The sequence below is a fragment of the Oxyura jamaicensis genome, chromosome 9 (assembly GCF_011077185.1).
Source record: "Oxyura jamaicensis isolate SHBP4307 breed ruddy duck chromosome 9, BPBGC_Ojam_1.0, whole genome shotgun sequence".
In the NCBI taxonomy this organism is placed as follows: domain Eukaryota; kingdom Metazoa; phylum Chordata; class Aves; order Anseriformes; family Anatidae; genus Oxyura; species Oxyura jamaicensis.
The window spans coordinates 19562214-19582576 of NC_048901.1; the positions used below are offsets into that span (position 1 = coordinate 19562214).

At 38.5% G+C, this 20363-nt stretch overlaps 1 protein-coding gene across 9 annotated transcripts in view; it reads right to left on the reverse strand.

The window, feature by feature from the left end:
- Window positions 1–20363, reverse strand: part of NAALADL2 (N-acetylated alpha-linked acidic dipeptidase like 2) — a 438092-nt gene that overhangs the window by 203896 nt on the left and 213833 nt on the right. Inside the window, exon 1 of one of the 9 annotated variants that reach the window (XM_035335011.1) lies at window positions 14650–14987. The exons of the other annotated variants lie outside the window; for them this stretch is intronic. Within the exon in view, the coding sequence (XP_035190902.1) occupies window positions 14650–14765 (116 nt within the window). The 5' untranslated portion in view covers window positions 14766–14987. Of the gene's footprint in view, window positions 1–14649; window positions 14988–20363 lie in introns of those variants that run through there. 9 annotated transcript variants of the gene reach the window in all.

Here is a 20363-nt window from a genome sequence, read left to right on the forward strand (position 1 = left end):
ATTTTATTCCTTTCATTTCCCAATCATTAGGTTATACCACGAACTGAAAAGCAATTAGATTGAATGCTGGGTGTTATTCTGACAGCACTGGACATCTTTAGTTAAACTGTATGATTCAATTTTTAAATAAAATCCCATTTCCCAGAGGATACTAAGGAATTAAGAGAGCATTCTAACCTGAAATCCTAGAAAAACTTAGCAATGCTTAGAATAGCTACCCACTATTTGAAGATTTAGAATGATTTGGAATTAAATAAATCCCCAAATAAATGTTTAATTTTTAAAGCTAAAAAGAAGATGAAAGCTTCATTTTATCTGATGAATCTCAAAAAGTTAACCCTACATACAGGAAAGCCTCAGCCAACCAGAAGACAGTGCCATGTAACCTTTCTGATACCAGCTTCATTTTCTTATCTGTGTATGGTTTTCCAGTGCGATTCTACTGGAACTGGAGAAATTTCTGGCTGAAATTTCTAGCTGTGTTAGCTGAGACATTTTATGGAAACATTTACAAGTCTAGTCAGGTGTATTAGTTAAAATGAAAACTTCAGATAAAAAAATGGGAGAAAGGGCACAATACCAGTTTTACATATTTATGCAAGAAAAATGTTATAATGGACGTCATATCACATGGCTTAGTTCAGATAATCACCATCTCATCAGCCAAACCGCATTTCAGCTGAATTTGTTTTATCTTAAAATACTTTGAACTCGCCCTTCAGTTCCAATATACAACTGAGGAAATAAACACTGATAACCAAAACACTGTTCTGAAGTTATTTATGCTATACCACAGATCAAACTGCTCGTGGATATACAAAAAGTTCTCTCCAAAGGAACAAGCATGAAAGAAAAAAAAGAAAAAAAAAAAAAAAAAAAAAAAAAAAAAAAAAAGAGGCTTGGAAGAGACCACAGAAGATCATTTGGGTCAAGGCAGACTCAGCTCCCCCTGCTGTCCCCGCAGGCAGATGCTCTCCTGCCCTGTTCCAAATACAGTCCCTGTCCATCCTAAATAACCCCGTTATATCTTGCTATCCTGCTACATTTGAGCACACTGTATATCTTCTCTTCTACCACTGATGTTGAGAATAGACTAATCTCTTCTTTTTTGCAACTTTTTTTTTTTTCCTCCCAGACCTGAAGATTGCCCCTATCACCTTCCTTCATCTCATCTTTTCTTAAGCCAAACATCCTTAAGTCTTTTCATCCATTTCTCAGAGTCCCCACCCCTGAAATCTGATGGCTTTCCTGCTCTCCTGGTCTGCTTCCCACAAAATGGACCCTGCAAATACATCACATGCATTTAAAATGAATAATTAGCATCTAATTACTGTTTGCCTTCATGGAAGCCAATTATTATTCCTCCACTGTCCTTTATTCTGATTTCACCCATGTAGCTCTCCAGTGAGTTCACAAAGTCCTTCAGCTTTGTTGACCTCAAACTTCAAAAAGGCCTTCCTTTTTCATTACTCATTTACTTTAAGAAAGAATGGTCCTGGGCACACTGTTATATACTGTAGAATATAGGTCAGATTTTCAAAGTTCAGGAAACCTACTGTTAGGACTGGATATCTTTTTTCACCCAAAAAATCAGCTCCCATATAAATAAGCTTAATTGCAAAAGATATGAAGTTGTTGAAGCCTGCCTCACACCACAGTTATCATACATCAGTACGTGCAGACAGCAACCTGGCCAGAACTCTGAGGAAACTGTGCCTGTGTACTTTCACTGAAGTGAGTCCTCCCAAAGCACCAAATATACTCACAAAAGTGCACTGCCTCACAATGCCTATGTGTATAAGGCACAACGTTGGCGCAACCACGTAGAGTTGTCTGAAGCAAGTTACAAGAAATCCTCTCTTCCCCTCTGCCATTTTGTGTTTCTAGATTTTTGGTATGCAACATCCCTTCTTTTTCCCTTGCAGTCCCCAAAGGGTAACTCATTCCCCAGAGCAACCTATTCACCAATATTTTCTTTCCTGTTCTAGATTTCTCTCAGAATCCTGGCCCTTCTTTAGCTGAAAATGAAATTAGAAAGTGCGGTATCTCGTGGACGGTGTTTTCATGGAGTAACACTTAGATGGTCTGATTCATTTTCAGCATCTCTTCTATTCCAACTAAAATTTCAAAGCCAATTTTGAGTGAAAAAAAAAAAAAAGCACAAATAAAAGACAAAAAGAACAGCAATATGCAGATGTTCAGGAATTAGAATCAAGGCTGAAAAATGCCCCCTAGTATTCCGCACGCTTTAATGTGCAATCACCTGAATTGCTTACTGCCAGTACAAATGGGCTATTGTAGGATGGTAACGCTTAAACCTGAAGGCCAGAGGGGGGTGACTGTTGCTAGGCAGTAAAGAGGAAAGTGCTCCATTCCAGAGCTGCAGTATCAATTAAATCTTTGGGAAAAAAATACAAAGTGGAATCATTACATATCAACGGTAAATTTCAGTATATTTTCTTGTCTCTCTCCCCACAAAGATATTATGACTCCGAGTCTTAGCTTGCCCTTAACGTGGTGTTAAATAAGCTACATACAGACACAAGGACACAAACAAGCATTCAAAATTCAGCGTAAGTGCAGGTTCTCACTGGGTATGCATGTACTGAGCATGGTCATTTAGACTCACGGCAGAAAGAAAAAATGTTAGCACGGTCACCCGGTATCGCTTCTTACATCTCCTGTGAAGATCATCATCTGCCTCCCAGGTAGAGGAACTCTGGGAGGCAGAGGCTCTATTTGTTATTGACAGGACTAACGCACATATTCCCAGTAACAAACTACCTGTATTGATTAAGCAACCACAGAATTTCATCCTAAGTTTATTAAGAATCTGTAACATTAACATATAAGTCACATACTCACTGATCTGTTAGATTTTTTTCAAGGGTCTCTCCCCCGCATCCTTCTCTTCCCACTACAAACTGTACTTTGGCAACCTAAGCCTTGGGTGGCTTCACCTCTACCACGTTTCACCCCTGCAGCGTCCCCTGCCAACTCCAGCCCACCACTCCAACATAATGTGTCACTTTACATACCAAGCAGACAGAATCAGCAAATAATAATACATCTTTGAGCCTTGGGACTGAAGAAACGCCTGGTGTAACAAGCAGATCTTGAGTGGAGAAAGAAAGGACAAATTCAATCCGATAAGGCAGCTGACCCCACATCTCCCCCAGCCCTTGTCCTGCATATCACAAGAGAAAGCACTTAGAGGAAATACCCCAGAAGCATGGGCTTATAACAGTAATTTACTCATGACATTCAGCTGGAGAGTCAGGAGAGGAACAGCCTAGGAAAGCGTTTTGTCACCTTGTAGGCAGGTTTTAAAATTTTAGATAAGCGTTACCACCTGAGATGATTTGGCATTCTGTGTCCACAAGTTTGTTCTCTGGGCTAACAAATGCACAAATGCTTATAAAAATGGATGAAATCTTTTATCCATAATTAATTAGCTTCTGAATTTTATTTTAAAACATTACTCATATGCTTCATGACTAATATGCTACCACTCTTTTGAAGGGGAAAAAGAGCAGGTTGAGTTTGGCTGTCTTTTTTTTTAAAAAAAAAAAATAAAATAAAAATCGTTATGAGATGATTTTGTGCAAGTCTGTTATCCAGAGGCAGATTTTAACATTTACAGAGTTGAGAAATAGGAAGTGAGAATAATCTTGCTCTGCATTATCTCATTTTCTGTTCACCTTGGCCACTATATTAGGATATGCAGCTTAATGACACATTTATATGAAGACAATAATAGCTTTATAGCTTACTATGCTACGTTGCTAGGATGCACTTCTTAAATCATCAACAAAATTACTTTCTCCAGCTATATATTTAGTGTACCTATCAGCAACTGGGAAAACTGAATTAATCAAATTATCCACAGCCAAGATTTTTTTTAAAGGATGGTTAACATTAGAATCCCAGATCTGTATTTAGACATATAAACAAATAAAATTTGGCATATAAAATGATGAGCACTGAAAATTATTTTACATATGCAGGAGCTTTGTTAAAGAGTTAAAAATCTGGTTCAGAAGCTTATTTCCTCCTTGGTTATAAAAACTTCTCATGGAAGACTGACAAGTCAGCAGCATCACGTGTTTCTGAGGACAAGACATCTCACAGGGAATGGCACCTGAATGTTTTTTTCCTCTTCCACCTGCACAGGCCTGAGCCCTAGTCTCAGGAGACTACCAAATGTTCTGCCTTCAAAACCACCACCTTATCAGTAATCACAGTTCACCCCGTAAATTCACGTGGCTCTCCAGCTGCAGCTGTTTCAGCTAAAGGGATTATCATCAGTGTCCCAAGCCCTCCCCGACTCCTTTGCCCTCCATCTGAAAATTAGTTTATTCAGCTCTGCTGATGGAATGAACAAGCTGACCTCAATCACAGTGAGCTCGGTTTATTTACACATTTTAAATATTACATATTTGTTAGTCCAAGCTCATCAACCAGCTACCAAAATATTTTCCTGTAGGAAGCTCTGTCCCTAAGAGTAATGATACTCTCTTTAGAAGCCACCATCCAACACAAGTCAGCTCCCAGCATTTCTCTTGCATCCATAGTAAGCACTGACTGTTCTGTTTCCTGGAACAAGGTCACCACATCAACATTTTTTAGCCAAATGGGCCATACCTCTTTAAATGTTTGCTATTAAAAAGGTAAAATAAACTGCATTACTCCAGCAACCAGGTTAAAGACTCCTGAAGTAGCCAAAAGATGACTTGAGACAAGACGTGACTTTATGATGTACACTGTCTCCTGCAACTAAATCGGCTTCCAAGAACCCACGCGTGCTTTCACAATAAAGATACACCTGCATTGCTGAACGAATAGAAGAAAGCAGTTAAAGGAATTGAAAGGCACATTGTTTCCATTATCCATTTCCGTATTTCCATTTCATATTTCCAGAACAACGATGCATGAAATAATGCTTGCTAATATACACGTTTCCACATGCTGCTGAATTAAGGATAAAGCCCCAGACAGATAAACTGTAAGCAAAATATAACTACCTCTGTTCCTGTAAACTAGCAAATCCCTTACATAAATCATAAACATGCAATTTTGAAGCCAATTTTAAAAATCATGGTTTTTTTTGTTCAAGAGTCAGAGAGGTGTATACAAACACATGAAGATACAGGCATGAACAGGAAGACACATGTGAGCGTGTGCGCACGTGTACACGCAGCGCCAGCTGTACTGGAAGAACCCTGACAACTGCTTAATCTGCATCTGTTATTTTCCAATTTAGAGCTGACTGCAGAAACACCACCAGAGTTCACTGCAACTCCTGATGACAGCGAACAAACAAGATGTTTGGAACACAACCTGCTTTCTCTACCCCTGGACGTGTCTAACTACAGTTGAACTTGTCTCCGGCTAGATGAAGCATGAACCCCAGGAGACACAGCTACAACGGGCTGCTCCTTCCACCGGGCAGCTGTCTGCACTCAGTGTCATTCACCTGGGAGAAAGCCTGGGAGAAAGCCTCGCAACAGCTTCCAGCTGCTGTTAGCTCCCATATTACAGAGGGAAAAACACACATTAGGCTGGCCTGCTGGGTAAACATATTCAACCTGTTCCTCCAGGCTTCTTTGTGAAATGCCACTTTAAGTCTGCAGGGTCACAGCTGTCAAAGATGCATGAAGATCAGAATAGACGTTTTGTTATTAACTAAAAAGTTTAAGTACACAAAAGCATCACCTGTTTCTCTCATTTGCCAAGACTCTTCTTCCTTAAATATTTAGATTTTAACACACTGAAGACCTGTATTTTCCAAGACCCTGGAAAACTGCTGAGTCCAGTGATGGTATTTAAGTTACGGCTCTTTCGTATCTTCTGGAGATAAGACAATTAGAGAGACATTTTCAGAGCCTCTAAAAATCTACTATCCAGCAGGGTGAAAAGTTAAATGCAAGTGAAAAAAAACATACAAACTTCATATTTGTTGGTTCCACAACCTGACAAAGACGCCTCTGTTACAAAATTCTATCAAATGTCAACACTTACGGACAGCATTATTTGCAGTACGCTTCAAAAATCTTCTAATGCTGAAAACAACTGTAATTTGCTCTGGCACTACTCCTATGAAGTGCTCAATTCAGAGACCTGTTTCTGTCGGTAAATACATGTGTGAACCTTTATTGTACAAAGCTCCTTTGAGCAACCAAACCAGTATTTTCCCCACTCTCCAAAAACACTTGGACCAATAACGTACAACATCTTTTCTTGTAGTGGCCCCCTTCAGTAGACTACTACATAAGCTGTTATGCATCTTCCCTGTACAACTGAGAACACAGAAATGATACACCTGAAATCACAGAAGTCACTTATATAAAGAGCTTTAAAAAAATCTGGAACAGACGGTTAGATGAACGTAATCTGATTACCCACCTCCAGGAAAGTATTTCCAATTATTATAGCTTGGATTATCAAATAATTCCTGCTAAGCAATGCATTAGAAACATTATTAAAATTAATGGCTGCAGTTTTCAGCTGATGAATGCGTAATAAATATGACATCATACAAATTATCATACGGAAGCAATATGTAATTAGTTACTTCTGAGGGCAGGAGACTATCAATGAAACATGAGCTTTAATATTGCAATTTTTTCCGTCTCCTAACCCAGGCACTCACAGAAAGAAATGATAACTGAAAAATTTAGTGGGTTTGGGGACCCTTCTTGACTGTAGCAAACAAACATGCTAGAATACATCTTGCACATACCCCCAAAAGTTCTATTCAGCAATAAACTATCGGCAGGAATGTTATAGAATACATTTACTATTTAATGAACAAAGCAAGGACTACCTGAAATTATATTCACAACAATGTTATGTTCACAACAAACCGTTCCCCCCAGCTTTATTCTTGAATTCCTGTAAAAAACCTACAGCAACAGATAAAAGATTTCTGGCCATGCAAGTGTATTTTGCATTTATCTCAACCCTTAGCTTCTGGAATACTGTGATGGTATCAGATTTTCAGCTTTTATTAAAAAATATTTTACCTTTTAGTATTATGCAGGAGAACATGACAGATTGACCCAAGAACACTCGGCAGTCAGCTAACACATGAAAAACGCACTCCTATTTTAATATAATTACTTCTATTGCTTAAGTAAGTGACAATAGAAGATGAATCATTTTGCCACGTGGTATTGGCAATTCTGCTTTATGTGATATGAAAATAAATTAAGAGGAAGAAACAGTCACACAGAAGGACAGCGGCCACACAACCTCATGGTGCTTCTCTGACGTGCTGCTCTGCAAGCTGCAGGGGCATGACCCAGCCAAGGAGGGGAGGTTTAGGACCGCCACTGCAGGGCCCAGGCAGAAACAATTCCCTGCCAGCCCACTCTGCTGCCTGCAGGGTCCCTTCCTTGCAGGAGCACGGTGGCAGCTCGGAGGCTCCAGCAAGCACAGATGCACTAGATGATGTTCAATACATTCTGCTTTGGGCACTGCCAACAGCCACGCTCCTCTAGACCAAGCATGAGATCACGATTACCATAAATAAAAGGAGTATAGGAAATACAAAAACGCTACACTTCATGCTCGCTGGATAGCTGCTGCATGCCACACCACAGGATCTGTATTTCTGAAAAGAGATGGAGAAAAACAAATGGATCCAGAGTATTATGAACACTGAGCCACGAACCACTTTGATTTAAACTGATGATGGGAAAAGGACATAACCAGATATGTTTAAGCCCTACTTGCTTGCTGTAATATAAAGAAAACTATTCTAAGCAACAAGAAGCCTATTCTGGAAAAACCTCAGGCTAACAATTTAATTTCTGACTACAGAGATATTACCTTGTTAAATCAACAGTCAGTGAAAGGCTTTTACTTCTTCCTGTAAGTGCATTACCAATCCTTTCCTTTTCCGCTGTAATTCTGCCACCAGATGGAGTTCACATCTTGTGACAGTCACAGGAGAAAGAACAATGAAAACCACAAAACCGTGTATGGATTTCAACACATTCCAAATAAATACAGCTCAAAGCTACTGTCTGCACTTAAACTGAAGGAAGTATTTGGCAAACCAGCAGAAACAGAGTAAGAGGTCCGGCAAAAAACTGTTACTGCTGAAAAAGACAGTTTTAAGAGGAATTAAGTCATTCATTTAAAACTGTGCTGAGAATATAACAGCAAGTTATGTAGTTACCTGTTACATTCTTTAGGTTATAAGAAGATATCCAGCCGATACAAGATTTATTCCTTTAAGAAGCTTTTCCTTTTTGAAACTGAGGGAAAGTAACCCAAGGAGGGTATAGTTTTCTTGTAGGCACTGTACATGTTGTAAATAAACTTTCTGTGGAAAATAGGAAAAGTTTGACTCTTCAACTGTCTGCTAGGGAGACCCTGCTAATTTAAGGCACAGCCAAGCAATTTTGATGAAAGCAGAAACCACATCAACTTCAGCAGGAACTCTGAAAATCAGCAGAACACAGGAGTGAGAAAACTGTCCAGTCCATATTCACCCAGCCCTTCGGCTCTGCAAACAGATGTTTTTTTCTCTTGTTGCTTCTGACAGATTAAGTAATTCCAGAGTTGTCCATAATTAGCTTTGGCATGAAGGTAACTACCCTTGCACAATCTGGAAGACACATGAAATGTCAGAGAGAGCTGCTCCAGAGTAATTTGTTTCTTGCCTTATCTGTAAGAAACAGGTGTTATTTTTTAAAAGGTGTGACATGACAGCACAAGACAGTGTTTCACCACCAGTCATTAAATAAATGTAAGCAACACAAAAATACTTAAAATACTAAGTAAAGAGTAGGGAGAAAAACAGAAATTGATTAGAAAAATAAAAGTCTGCAATCCCACACTATCCTTAGGTGTCACACACCTGAGGCATTCAGAAGGCTCAGGATCTGCAAGGAGGCGGCTGAGGAAATCCTCCTGGAAGCAAGCACGAGATGGACAGTCCCTGGGGATCTGCGAGCATCCTCATCTGGAGCACAGGTGCTGCTTGTATCACTGTCCCCTACATCCCACCTCAGATCACAAACTGTCCAAGTAGCTCCAGGTGTTATGGTTTGAAGCCAGTAAGGATCAGAGGAGTACACGATGACGATGATTATGTTTCTCTCTAGCCATCATGACTTGCTAGTGCCTGCTCAATGTGTCCCAGCACCTTCACGGAGACAGCTCTTCTGCTTGGGTGTCTGTTGCCTTTGGAAAGGTATCTGAGCCTCGGCACAGACAGGATGCCTGAGGTTAAGCAGCAGAGCAGCAGGGAAGTTTGGTACAGGCAGTGTGATGCACAACATGGATGGCAAAATGTCCAAACCTTGAAAAAAACACTGGTCGCGCTTGCCGTGGGAGGGAGGTGGTAGGAGAACAAAAGCCACCAACAGGGAAAAAGGCATCCGGACTTAGGCTGGGTTCCCAGGATGTCATTACAGGATTACCAGGTATATACTTTGCCATGTTATGTGGGATGTTATTTAGTAACACTAAAAGTACAAATCTGTCATCCCTGAGCCTGTCTTTCTTGTTTACCTCACCTCTCCCCTATCATCTTAAATCCTACTATTCTGTCTTTTCTCAACTCAAGATTACTTTTGGCCGCCTTATCAGTCTCCTCCAGACTGATAGTTTCAAAAGCAGATATATCCTCGATGCAGGTGTCTGACAGATTCTGCCTCACTTTTTATGACATCTGTGCTGAAAGCACGCCAGAGCTAAAGATACGTACAACTGCATCTGAACGCTCCTAAGGACTCTAACTGGAAAAAGTTTTCTTACTTTTACATAAAGATTTCCACTGTGACCTTTCCTAAGAGCATCACTGGATATTAGTTATCAATACAGTGTATCTTTTACAGACAGAAAATGCTAGTGATTCAGTCAGTCCAGATCCAAAGGGTAGACAAAATTCTTCATTTCAATCAATAACTGAATTGAAAATATCAGCTGAGCATTATTAAAAAGACATGTTATCCTTTTTCACTTATTTTCTCTGAAATATAAATTTTGAAAATTCCCATCAGCTCATCTACAGGCAGAAAAATAAGAGAGTAGTCTTGTCAGAAAATATGAACACTTTTTTCCCCCCATAAAATATCTCTTGGAAATCAGGATCAATCACATCAAAGCTCTTACACATATGCTCCTTATTCTCTGGCTCAGTGAAATGAGAGTCTCGATATCTGATGCCTTGACAAAACCTAGGCTCTACCTTCAAAAACCCAGGAGATCAAAGAGGGTTTGAACAATCAATGCCTGTTTGGATTTTTAGCTGCTGAAAGTTCTAGCACTCCTCCATCCAAATTCTATGCCTGCTTCATAAACAACAAGCAGTTACTCAGTATCACCTGAATAGGTATGGTCTTAGAAAAAGAAAAATCATTTAATCCACAAAGTCTGCTAAAAATGTTAATAATTACTCCAGAGTAGCCTAATAGTGAACTCAATATTCAGTACGTCACCAACAAGTTATAAAAAGCAAAGCTGACAAACCATTTTGTCAACAAAATGGTTTTCATTGCCCATGAAGTTCAAAAGACCATCAGACAAATGTAAATCGAACAAGACGTAGGGAAAAAAAGTCTACCGAAACTATCCTTGAACCTACTGGTGACTAAAGCTTCTTTAAGAGTAGTGCCACTCATTGACTGTAACAACCAACTTCACGGAACTACAATAGAGGATGTCATCTTCTAGGGCTGTCAGTCTGACACATTCAGTATCACTGAATAAGTAATAAAAATAAAATGAATATAAAGCTTTAAATAAATGCACTACCTAAAAACAATTAATTTATTCAAATTAATAGCAGAAAAACAATCTTTTACACACTCAGAGAGGGGTTATGATTAAAACTGGAAGAGGGCACGCAACAATCAACCTAGGTTTTATCAATATGTATACTTGAAATTTTGATATTACAATGACATATCAACTGATTGCTGTGTGCTTTGCTGAAAAATTTTCAAGCTTATTCACCTGAGTACAGCTGATTCATTAAACTAAGCTTTTCTTTTCTTTTTTTTTTTTTTTTTTTTTTTTTTTCCTTTTTTTCCCCCTCTATATTGCCAATATCACTCAAGGCAGAAAGAGGAGAAAAGATTTCAGGTGTTCAGGTTTATGGATCACCAAAGGCAGTTTAAAAATTACATTATAAGCTATGAAATAAAATCAAATCCCTCTGGAATCCACAAAAATCTAATCTCTATTGCTAAAAGTAACTATACTTAAAACAGTTTAAAACAAATTTTCAAAACAACGTATAAAGTTTGTTTCCATCAAAACAGGCAGCCTCTTGGACTTAGCGTGGACAAGCAAACACTTGAAAAATCCCATTCACCCTAAACACAGGTGCTGTTATGCACTGAACATTATTTTTCAATTAAAAATTTGGGGCCAGAATGCACCACGTGCCAGCGTACAGATTTTAGTAACGCAGTCCAGTTTTAGACAGAATGAACGGGATTTGTGCTGTTGATTGCCCTAGCAAGCACTAACTCAAAAGCTGACAATGCTCCTTCGTGCTCTACTGCACGAGCGGAACGTGCAATAAATAGCCTCTCATCTTCTTTTTAAATAACCCATTTAAATTGAAGCTGTAAGCTACATTTAAAAAGAGTAAGACATTTGTATTCTTTTTAAAACAGCTTTAATAAACAATAACCACTGTGAGCTTTAGAAAGGAACAGCTTCATATTAAAGGAATATGCAAGGTCAATGATGAAAAAGTTTGTTTTATTAAATTGTGTTCTTTATTAAATTATGGTTCTCTGTGATCTGCAATTCCAGCTTCATTTGCAAAAGCAAAGGGAGATGGCTAAACTGCTATCATTACCAAAGCCCGAAAGCCTAAAATAACTAAGCTCTGGGAAGAAATATTTGGGAGATCTGTCTGGATTAGATCTTTAAAGAAATCTGTCAGTAGCATAAAGACATTCCGAGGGGCTCACTTCTTCACCTGCTGTATCTGCTGGAAGCCAGAGCCCCTAGAGGGAGCTGACCACAAACGTCCCTGCACAGGTGCAGCAGCTTGTATGCATGTGCTTTCCTCTGAGCAACAGATCTTATTCATCATCACTAGCTACATATTTCATCTTCTTCCCAGGTTTACTGGGTTTGTGTGTTGATTTTCAGGTGACATTGAAATAATTTCTAACTGTCACTGCAGACACAGCCCACATCTCTCTGCTTCCAACAAAACCCAGGCTGCATGTCAGCATGAAAATGGAAACCAGTCCCCTGGTGAACGAAAAGGCTTGGGTGATAAAATAATTATATATGTTATATATGTGTGTGTGTGTATATATAAACACACACATATATATATAAAGACTAGATAACCAATGCTGCAAAACTTCCTCTGAAGGAAGTATTTCTGAGGTATTCCTTCGTGGTATGTGCATGGTGCATGGGCCACTTCAAGGTGCCACTGGCCCCCAAAATACCCGATCTGCCAAGCAGTTGCATGCACTTAACTCCTCTCCACCCAATAATCTCCTCTCTATACAGAAATATCAGAAAAAAATGATGCATGAAAGCGTTTATATATTAAAGCTTATATAGATATATATTTATAAAATATAGAACACCGTGGCATTCAGAGGACCTCTCCCCGATGAGATAAAATTGTGAAGAGGAGCTATGCAACATTTAGGAAGGATCTAGGTGTTTAGATGGTGAGTGAAAGCATGTGTTTACCTCATAGAAAAATAAAAATTTTTGCAGAGGAGTCACAAACACTTTACCTCAAGGCATAATACAACCATTAACTGTGCCATAATTATCGACTGTGAATTCTTACAGTATGCTCTGATGCATTTGGCATTGGCACGAAACAGGAGGCAGTAAACTAATTCAATTACATGCCCTATCTGTGAAGTTTATTGATCTTTCAAAAGTGGGGCTAACTTACAGAGTCTTAACTGTGAAAGTTAGGAAGCTGAAATTGTCTAACATACATCTTAATTGTTGCTATTCTTGTAAATAAATTAACAGTGTTATGGGGTGGCTAAACTGGAGTCAGCACCTTTTTATATTAATAGGCATAGCTAAATTATGAAATGCGTTTCAAATTTTATCTCTATTTTTTATTTCCTTCATTTCTCATATATGAAAGTAGAATATTTTTAAAAAGTTTGTTATTGACATACTTTTACCCTATATTATCTTTTAAGCTTTAAGATTCTTGTCCAATCTTTGTTTGAAATGAGAAAATTCTTTAAGTGAGCAACAATTGAGAGCCTGGCTTCAGGAGAGCTTGCTCTGCTACCCCATGCTCAGAACCTGCCTTCCATAACTGAGACTGAACTTGCAGCTTTGGCAAGCAGGACTCTTGCTTTTCTCTCTCACAGTACCGAGATTAACGGGCAGAATTTACAGAAAGTCACTCAACATTGCTGCTGTTCAAAACATCCACAAATTCTCTCAAATGGAATATTTTGCATCAATACTTCACACTTGCATCACGTTGATAAGTGATACAAGTACACAAGTAGGCAAAAATGCTTTTTTAGCTTTTGGAAAACCACATTTTCTTCACTAGGCCTCATAGACGACCATTGCAGTCACATCTGCTGCAACACAGCCACCACACGCCTCGGTGCTGATGACAGCTCTTTCTCTATTTGAAGTAGCAGTATTGCAGTCCATGTTCGTAGGTTTCTGAAGGATGTTGATTCCAGTCTAATGAGTGTCAGACAGCATCTGGCAATTATACCCCTGAGGGAGGCTAACTAATAAATGAGCAGGCCCACTGCAGCAAGGCCGACAAAATCTAGCCTTCACAAACAGCCCTCAAATAATCTCTGGTACACATGAAAAAGTTTACACAGAAGCAACTCCTACTGTATTTCAAAAAATGTTTGTAATATAGTAAGTGCCATCCCAGAACAAAAATTCTTCCCAATTCTGGTTAAAATACATTCACAGGAAGCTTCAAGTTCATCAAGTATTTCTGATAATGCTCCATCCAAGGCTTCAATCTGTAGATTAGAAGATTAGATGTAGATTAGGTCTGAAGAAAGGAAAAAGGAAGCAGGGAGATATATACCTGAATCATGCTGACACAAGGAAGTCTCTGATGTCAACCAGACCTGTAATTCATAGGAGCACATTAAGAACGATGTTTTGGGATCAAACATTTTTCAAGTGTAATTTATCTGCAGTTATTAAAATATAAATGTGCAATCATTTAGAAGCATGCCAGTCATTTCAGACATTTCTGAAATACTGCAATATTTTTGAGAAATGTAGAATAGGAATTATCTGCAGAGTTTTAACAATAGGCGCTCAGCAAATGTTGATTTTATTACAGAATTAAGTAAGTAATGGCCACTACACTTTCCAGGAGAAAAAGCTGGCAGAAAATGCTAGGAATGGACTGGGGCAAGAAAATTGTCCCAGGAGGGGGCTGACATGCCAGCCAGCCAGATGGCATGGGAATTCACCTGGTTACATACAGTAATGCAGTTGAAAGAAAAAAGTTCCATGGGAGATGTAAAAACGACACGTTTCTTTTTTTTCCTGGGTTAACTGATGTAGTTGTATCAGGGCCACTGAGAAGCATCTAAAACTAAAAATTGACCCAGTGCACTGCATAAGTACAGTTCAAAGACAAGGTGCTCAACAAATAAAAAAGGAGAATAAAACTAAACAGACCTTTTCATCCAGCAACAGTAAAACCAGAGGGCAGAAAATGATTTTAAATTGCTTACGCTTGTTGCATCAACAAACCATATCAGGAAGTTACAAAATATGTGTCTCGTGGTAACCATTCCTATGCAACATATAAGCAAAATAATAAAACACTGGCATCAGAGCCAAGCTGAACCTACATAATGACTCACCCTGGGAAACCCAGGCACTGGCAGTGGGCAGACAAGGAAATGAGTACGTGAGGAATGCAAACCACTAGAAAGCAGCACAATGTGCAGACACCGCCGTGGAACAGCAAGAAACTTAGAGCACTGATGAGTTACTAAAGCAGGTAAAAAGCCATCTTAACTACCATTGTCTCCAAAAGACGAAGGGCATTCCATTACTTCAGCAAGTTTCTGGCACAGTTTGCAGCTCATTTTGTTCATCATGCAGTAAGTGCAGCCTAAAACGTAAATCTAAATTAAGGACAGTATTCAAAAGCATAGAGAAGGCCTGGACAGTACTGTAATACACTCCTAGCAGCCTAAATCAGGAGACAACTCCTTCACTGACTCATGCAGGATCTGTAGAACTTCAGCAAGTCTTCATCCACATAAAGACAGCATCCTTGCCTGCAATAGCAGGACAAGAGAAGGCAGGCGCAGGATAGAAATGGTTGGCACGGGCCATGCAGTTCCACTGGTAAGCAGAAATGCTTATCCACCAGTAGTCATGACTTATTTCCTCAGATACTATGAAATGGCCATGAATTCACCAGTCCTGCTACAGAACAGTGACACCATTCCCCCTCAACTGATTGATCATGATCAGACCTCAGAAACATGCCACGTAACCTTTTTTTTCCCCACGTTCCCTCTCAGGATGCATTAAACGCCATACAGACACATACGTGATCAAGACCTGATTTATATCATTCAAAGGAGAAATCCCACAACACCATGGATCACTTAACTGTATCTTTTGATGCCACAAATGGATTAAGCATATAATACAATGACTCAAAGCTTCATCACTTGCTTTCATCTGCAATAATATCCTCTTAAGGAAGGAAAAAAGCCGCTTTTCCTAATCCATGCAAAAACCATAATTGAACTGCGCACCTGAACAAAGCAGGAAAACCAAAGCTGGTATTGTAAATCAAAGCAAACTGCATAGGCTCTATTCCCATATACATAGAAGTGTACAGCACCACTTTACGTGCCAAGATATACAGCTGCCTTTAACGTTGCGCTTACTTTTACTGAATGGGCACAATGCTATGTTTTGTCTGTGCTGCTCTGTCAAGGCGTCAGATACAGAGTCATTCATGGTAGAGTTTTTACATCATTTTCAGTGGCGACTTCCATGCTGTTCTCAAGAATAAACGTGCTCTTCACACTTCCCAACTAAAATAGTGAATACACATTCAGAATTCACTAAATCCCATCCTCCCCCCTTCTTGATTTGCAAGAAGCAGTCTCTTAACCTATACGCCCGGGACAACATAACCTAAAAGACGTAGCTGAAAACAAATGCAAGGCTTTACCTGGAAAATAAAAAGAAATTTTAAAAAGAAAATAATAATTAAAAAAAAAAGTTTTATGGGCCATAATTATACACAGCACAAAAATAACCAATATTTATAGCAGAAATTATACACCAAAGGATAAAGGTGGTATAAATTCTTTCCATCATGACTCCAAAGTGACTCCAGCAGAAATGTTCATATTAGGTAAATGAAAAGCAACTTTCACGTCATTGTGCAATTTTTATTACAAGCAAAGAAAATAGGAAAAAAAAATATTTTAAGGCAGTAGATGAATTAAATAGCATAGCAGAAATAATCATATTGGCAAAGCTTTACCTCACATCATCTAAAGAAAAAACATCTTAAATGATTAACATTTTTGTTAATTGAGAAACGTGTCAATTTTTAAGGTACGAGTACAGGAGTTTATATCTTCAAGTACTCCTGTAACAAAGAACAGCTTATCTCTATATTTCACGTCTTTATGATGCTGAAAAATGTTTTGCTTCTTCAGTAACTCCATCGCTTGTCCTTTCACCTGACATGCTCTTCCAGCCTTCTTTCTGTCTTAAGGCAGATGTTCATTAATGACAGCATTTAGAAGTCCCTCAATTCTTGAGATAAAGGAAACACACCTACAGTTGTGTGCCCAAAGTTACTAGAAAATAACTGGCAAAATACATTTTTTGGGCCATCCTGTCTTTTGCGAAGTTCACAAAGTTGTGCTCTCCTTTCTCCTGTATGAGGGATGCCTTCGCTTTCTGCATGCCAACAAAAGAAACAGCACAATTTTTGCAGAAATCTCACTATTGCTTCAACAGACCTCATTTTTCCTATGGGATGGTAATACCAGAGTTGGCAGGTGCCCACCACCAGCCTCGTGAGCTCTGGTCCCTGCTGCCTACAGTAAGGGGCAGTGAGATGTAGACAGTTAACTCCGTAGTTTTTTCTATGGTTTAGCAAAATGTCTGCCTCTGTATTTCCTACAGGTGTGGTCTTCTTTAAGAAGAGACCAAAAATTAAGAAATGTTTAATATGGGAGAATGGTGTATTTTTTGTAATCGTGATTACAAAATATATCACTTTTAAAAAAAACAAACAAAAAAACACAAAACTCTGGGTTTCTGAGAATAATAACCATTGTTTATATTTCTAGATATTAAAACTGACATTACACACATTGAAATTTGTAAGGAAAAAGGTAAGGAATTATTATGTATAATGTATTTTACTCATCCATAAACAAACAATTTTAAAGTAATTAAAATAATTCCAGAAATATTCATGAAATTGAAAAATTATACTTTCAATTATAATCCAATTTCAATGCGTGTACATTAAAGTTGTTAAAATGAATAGCTAAGATTTTAAAAACAGGAGAAGCTTATTCTTCTTCACAGATCAAGATGCAAATGCTAAAAAAGAATAATAAAGATAATTGAGAATATAACTAAGGGATGACATCTTCATGATTTCTGGCCACCTGAGCAGTTGCAGAGCTATGTGGATAGGAAAGCTAATGAGTTTGAAAAATACCACTTTAAGTAACTTTAACCAAAAAGATGGTTTTCAGGTAGATCAGCTCCTTCAATCATGTGGCCAAACTGCCATGGTGAGGTGCCAGCACAAAGGAGAAAGGGGGCAGGGCACCAGGTAGGGGAGGCAAGCGAGACAGCCCACCTCAGATCACTTCTACTTGAACTCATTGTGATTCCTAGCCACAACCGGTAACTGGTAAAATAAAATTATTCACTGAGACCCCAGGAGTCTGCCCTGAAGATTCCCAAAATACCTCCTTGACCTGTCCAAAAGACCACATTCTCCAGTGCAATGAAAAGCCCAAACAAACAAGGAGTTCCCCAGCACTCTGACCAAGGAGAAAAATCTTTCCTGGTGCTGGAATAATTTTCTGTATGGCTGAGCACGTGAAGGACACACAAGCGAAAGCACTTTCCACCTCTAGGAGCATTTCCACCCTCGTCCCGTGTCATGTCTCACCCATGACTAACATCCAAGCTTTCCAAGTAGGCTAGAAAAACCTTGGAAGAAATTAAGCCTTTTTTCTACGAGTGTGCATGTGTATAGGAACTGGAGGGAAAGACTACAGCCATTCCCCACATACAAAGCCACAAGCATTACAAGAAACAGCAGTGCAACAAGTCCTGTTTTCCCATAGCTGGCAAGAGAACAAGATGAACAGCATGATCTGGAGTGATGTGATACTCTAAAACCAGGAAGACCATAATCAGAGCAAAAAAAAATTAATGATGCAAACATTCAAATGAATATCCACTTTCCTTAAGACTTTTAAAGTAGTATTTTAAAGAAAACAAAGCATCTAGTGCTGAATAAATACAATTATTATAAAACTGTTCTTACTACTAATTTCAGATTGAGACTGTGGAATAAGATATTAGGAGGACTTTATAGTACTTATATTCTTAAACCTGGGACTCTTATTTCAATTCAATTCCATTTAATCTAATTCTCTTTATATTGATGGAGGTGTAAGACGAACCACAGTTGTCCTAGATACTGCAAAGATTTTTAAGTACACTTGATTGAGTTCCTAGACCTAGAGAGGAAATTTAGTTCATGCCTGGATTTCATTCCTAGCCTCATTACAAACTTGTGTCGTCTAAGAAATTTTTAAATGTTATTACTGCAAACATAAGCCTGGAAAAAATGTTAAAACATTACTGTGCATCAGACCAGACTTGAGAAATTTCACAAGATGCTCATTTCCACTCGTGCAGATGTCCAAATGCAGAGCCTTAAGAAGAAAATCCACTGTTTACTATAAACAAATCAAGAAGTAACAAATGCCAATTTTTTCCTGTTTTCAATGAGAAGCGATTCTTGTACAATTGGATGGAAATTCCTGTTATCAAACTGGCTAATTTAATTTAAAAATCCATAATTATCCACTAATAGAGTTTAAATCTCTCAGTAAAGATACAAATATTTGTTACAATACCTTTGTAAATATGTAAGTTCCCCACATTCCAGCTGTCACATTCTTTCCCATAATACTGTGCCTGAAAATGTGCAGGGAGTTAAAACAAAACAAAAAACTGACACCTGAGACGAACAGAGCTAAGACACTTTCTTTTACTCCACAAAATCCAACAGTATTATTTATGAGAGGCATAAATAGGGGGACACAGCCTGACATATTTTGGCAGCGTTCACAATTGCAATGGAACTGATATTCTGAAGAAACAAAACATTTTGCATTTACATTTTTCTGCTCTTCTTTAACCTTCAAGCTGCTTAAAAACAAGATAATTTTTAATCTGCATATTGCATGGCATCGAAATAGCACTTCTCCAAAGCTGAGAAAACATATGCTGTCAGCAAAGAACAAAATGATCTCTTTGATTCTAATACCTGTGATAGTAGCATGATAATAACAATGTATGACAACTTCTCCCTACTCTCAAAATAATTATGGCTCTCTAGAATTCAGCATCTGTGTTACCAGATGTTACTGTCAAACACGTAAGCAAAAGCACTGCAGAAACCTGGCCAGCCTCCAGAGTTTTTGTCTCAATACCTCAGCAGATGCAGGTGGTTTTCAGTAGCCCAATATTTGGAGCATCAACCCATGCAAATCCACTTATGTAAACAAGAAAACAGCATCAGCAAATAATGCATCATATCCAAACACGTTCAACGTAATCACTTTAGTCTGACTGGGAATGACATTTCTGCCGGCCTACTGAGAACTCTGATCAGTTTTTTGCGTTTGTCTGACATAAAGTTAGTGTCACTACATGTTTCTGAAAACTGACTTCTCTCCAATTCTTGCATTAGGATCTGGTTACTTGTTTTAACTTCAGCGCTCACTTTTGTACCCAGATGAAGTTTTTTGCCAGCGGGATGACACACAAGCTGTTAAAAAACAGGCACGTGCAGTAGAATTCTAAAATATTATATCAAAGCCATAAATCATTAACTCTTAAGACATAACTTGTAACTTAGCACCCAACTCTGTGCCTGAATATGCTGATCTGTATATGATACAATTTTTATGGAAGAATTTTTCCTCCATCTACGTATCTCTAAACTGCCGCAATTTGAAATCAAATTATCTTCAACAGGGAAGCAATCCAAATGCTAGCTGAATTGTCAAAGTAAAAATAAACATATTTAAAATGAAATTAACCATAGCCAGAGGGTAACAATCTTTCAAAAACATGCCTGA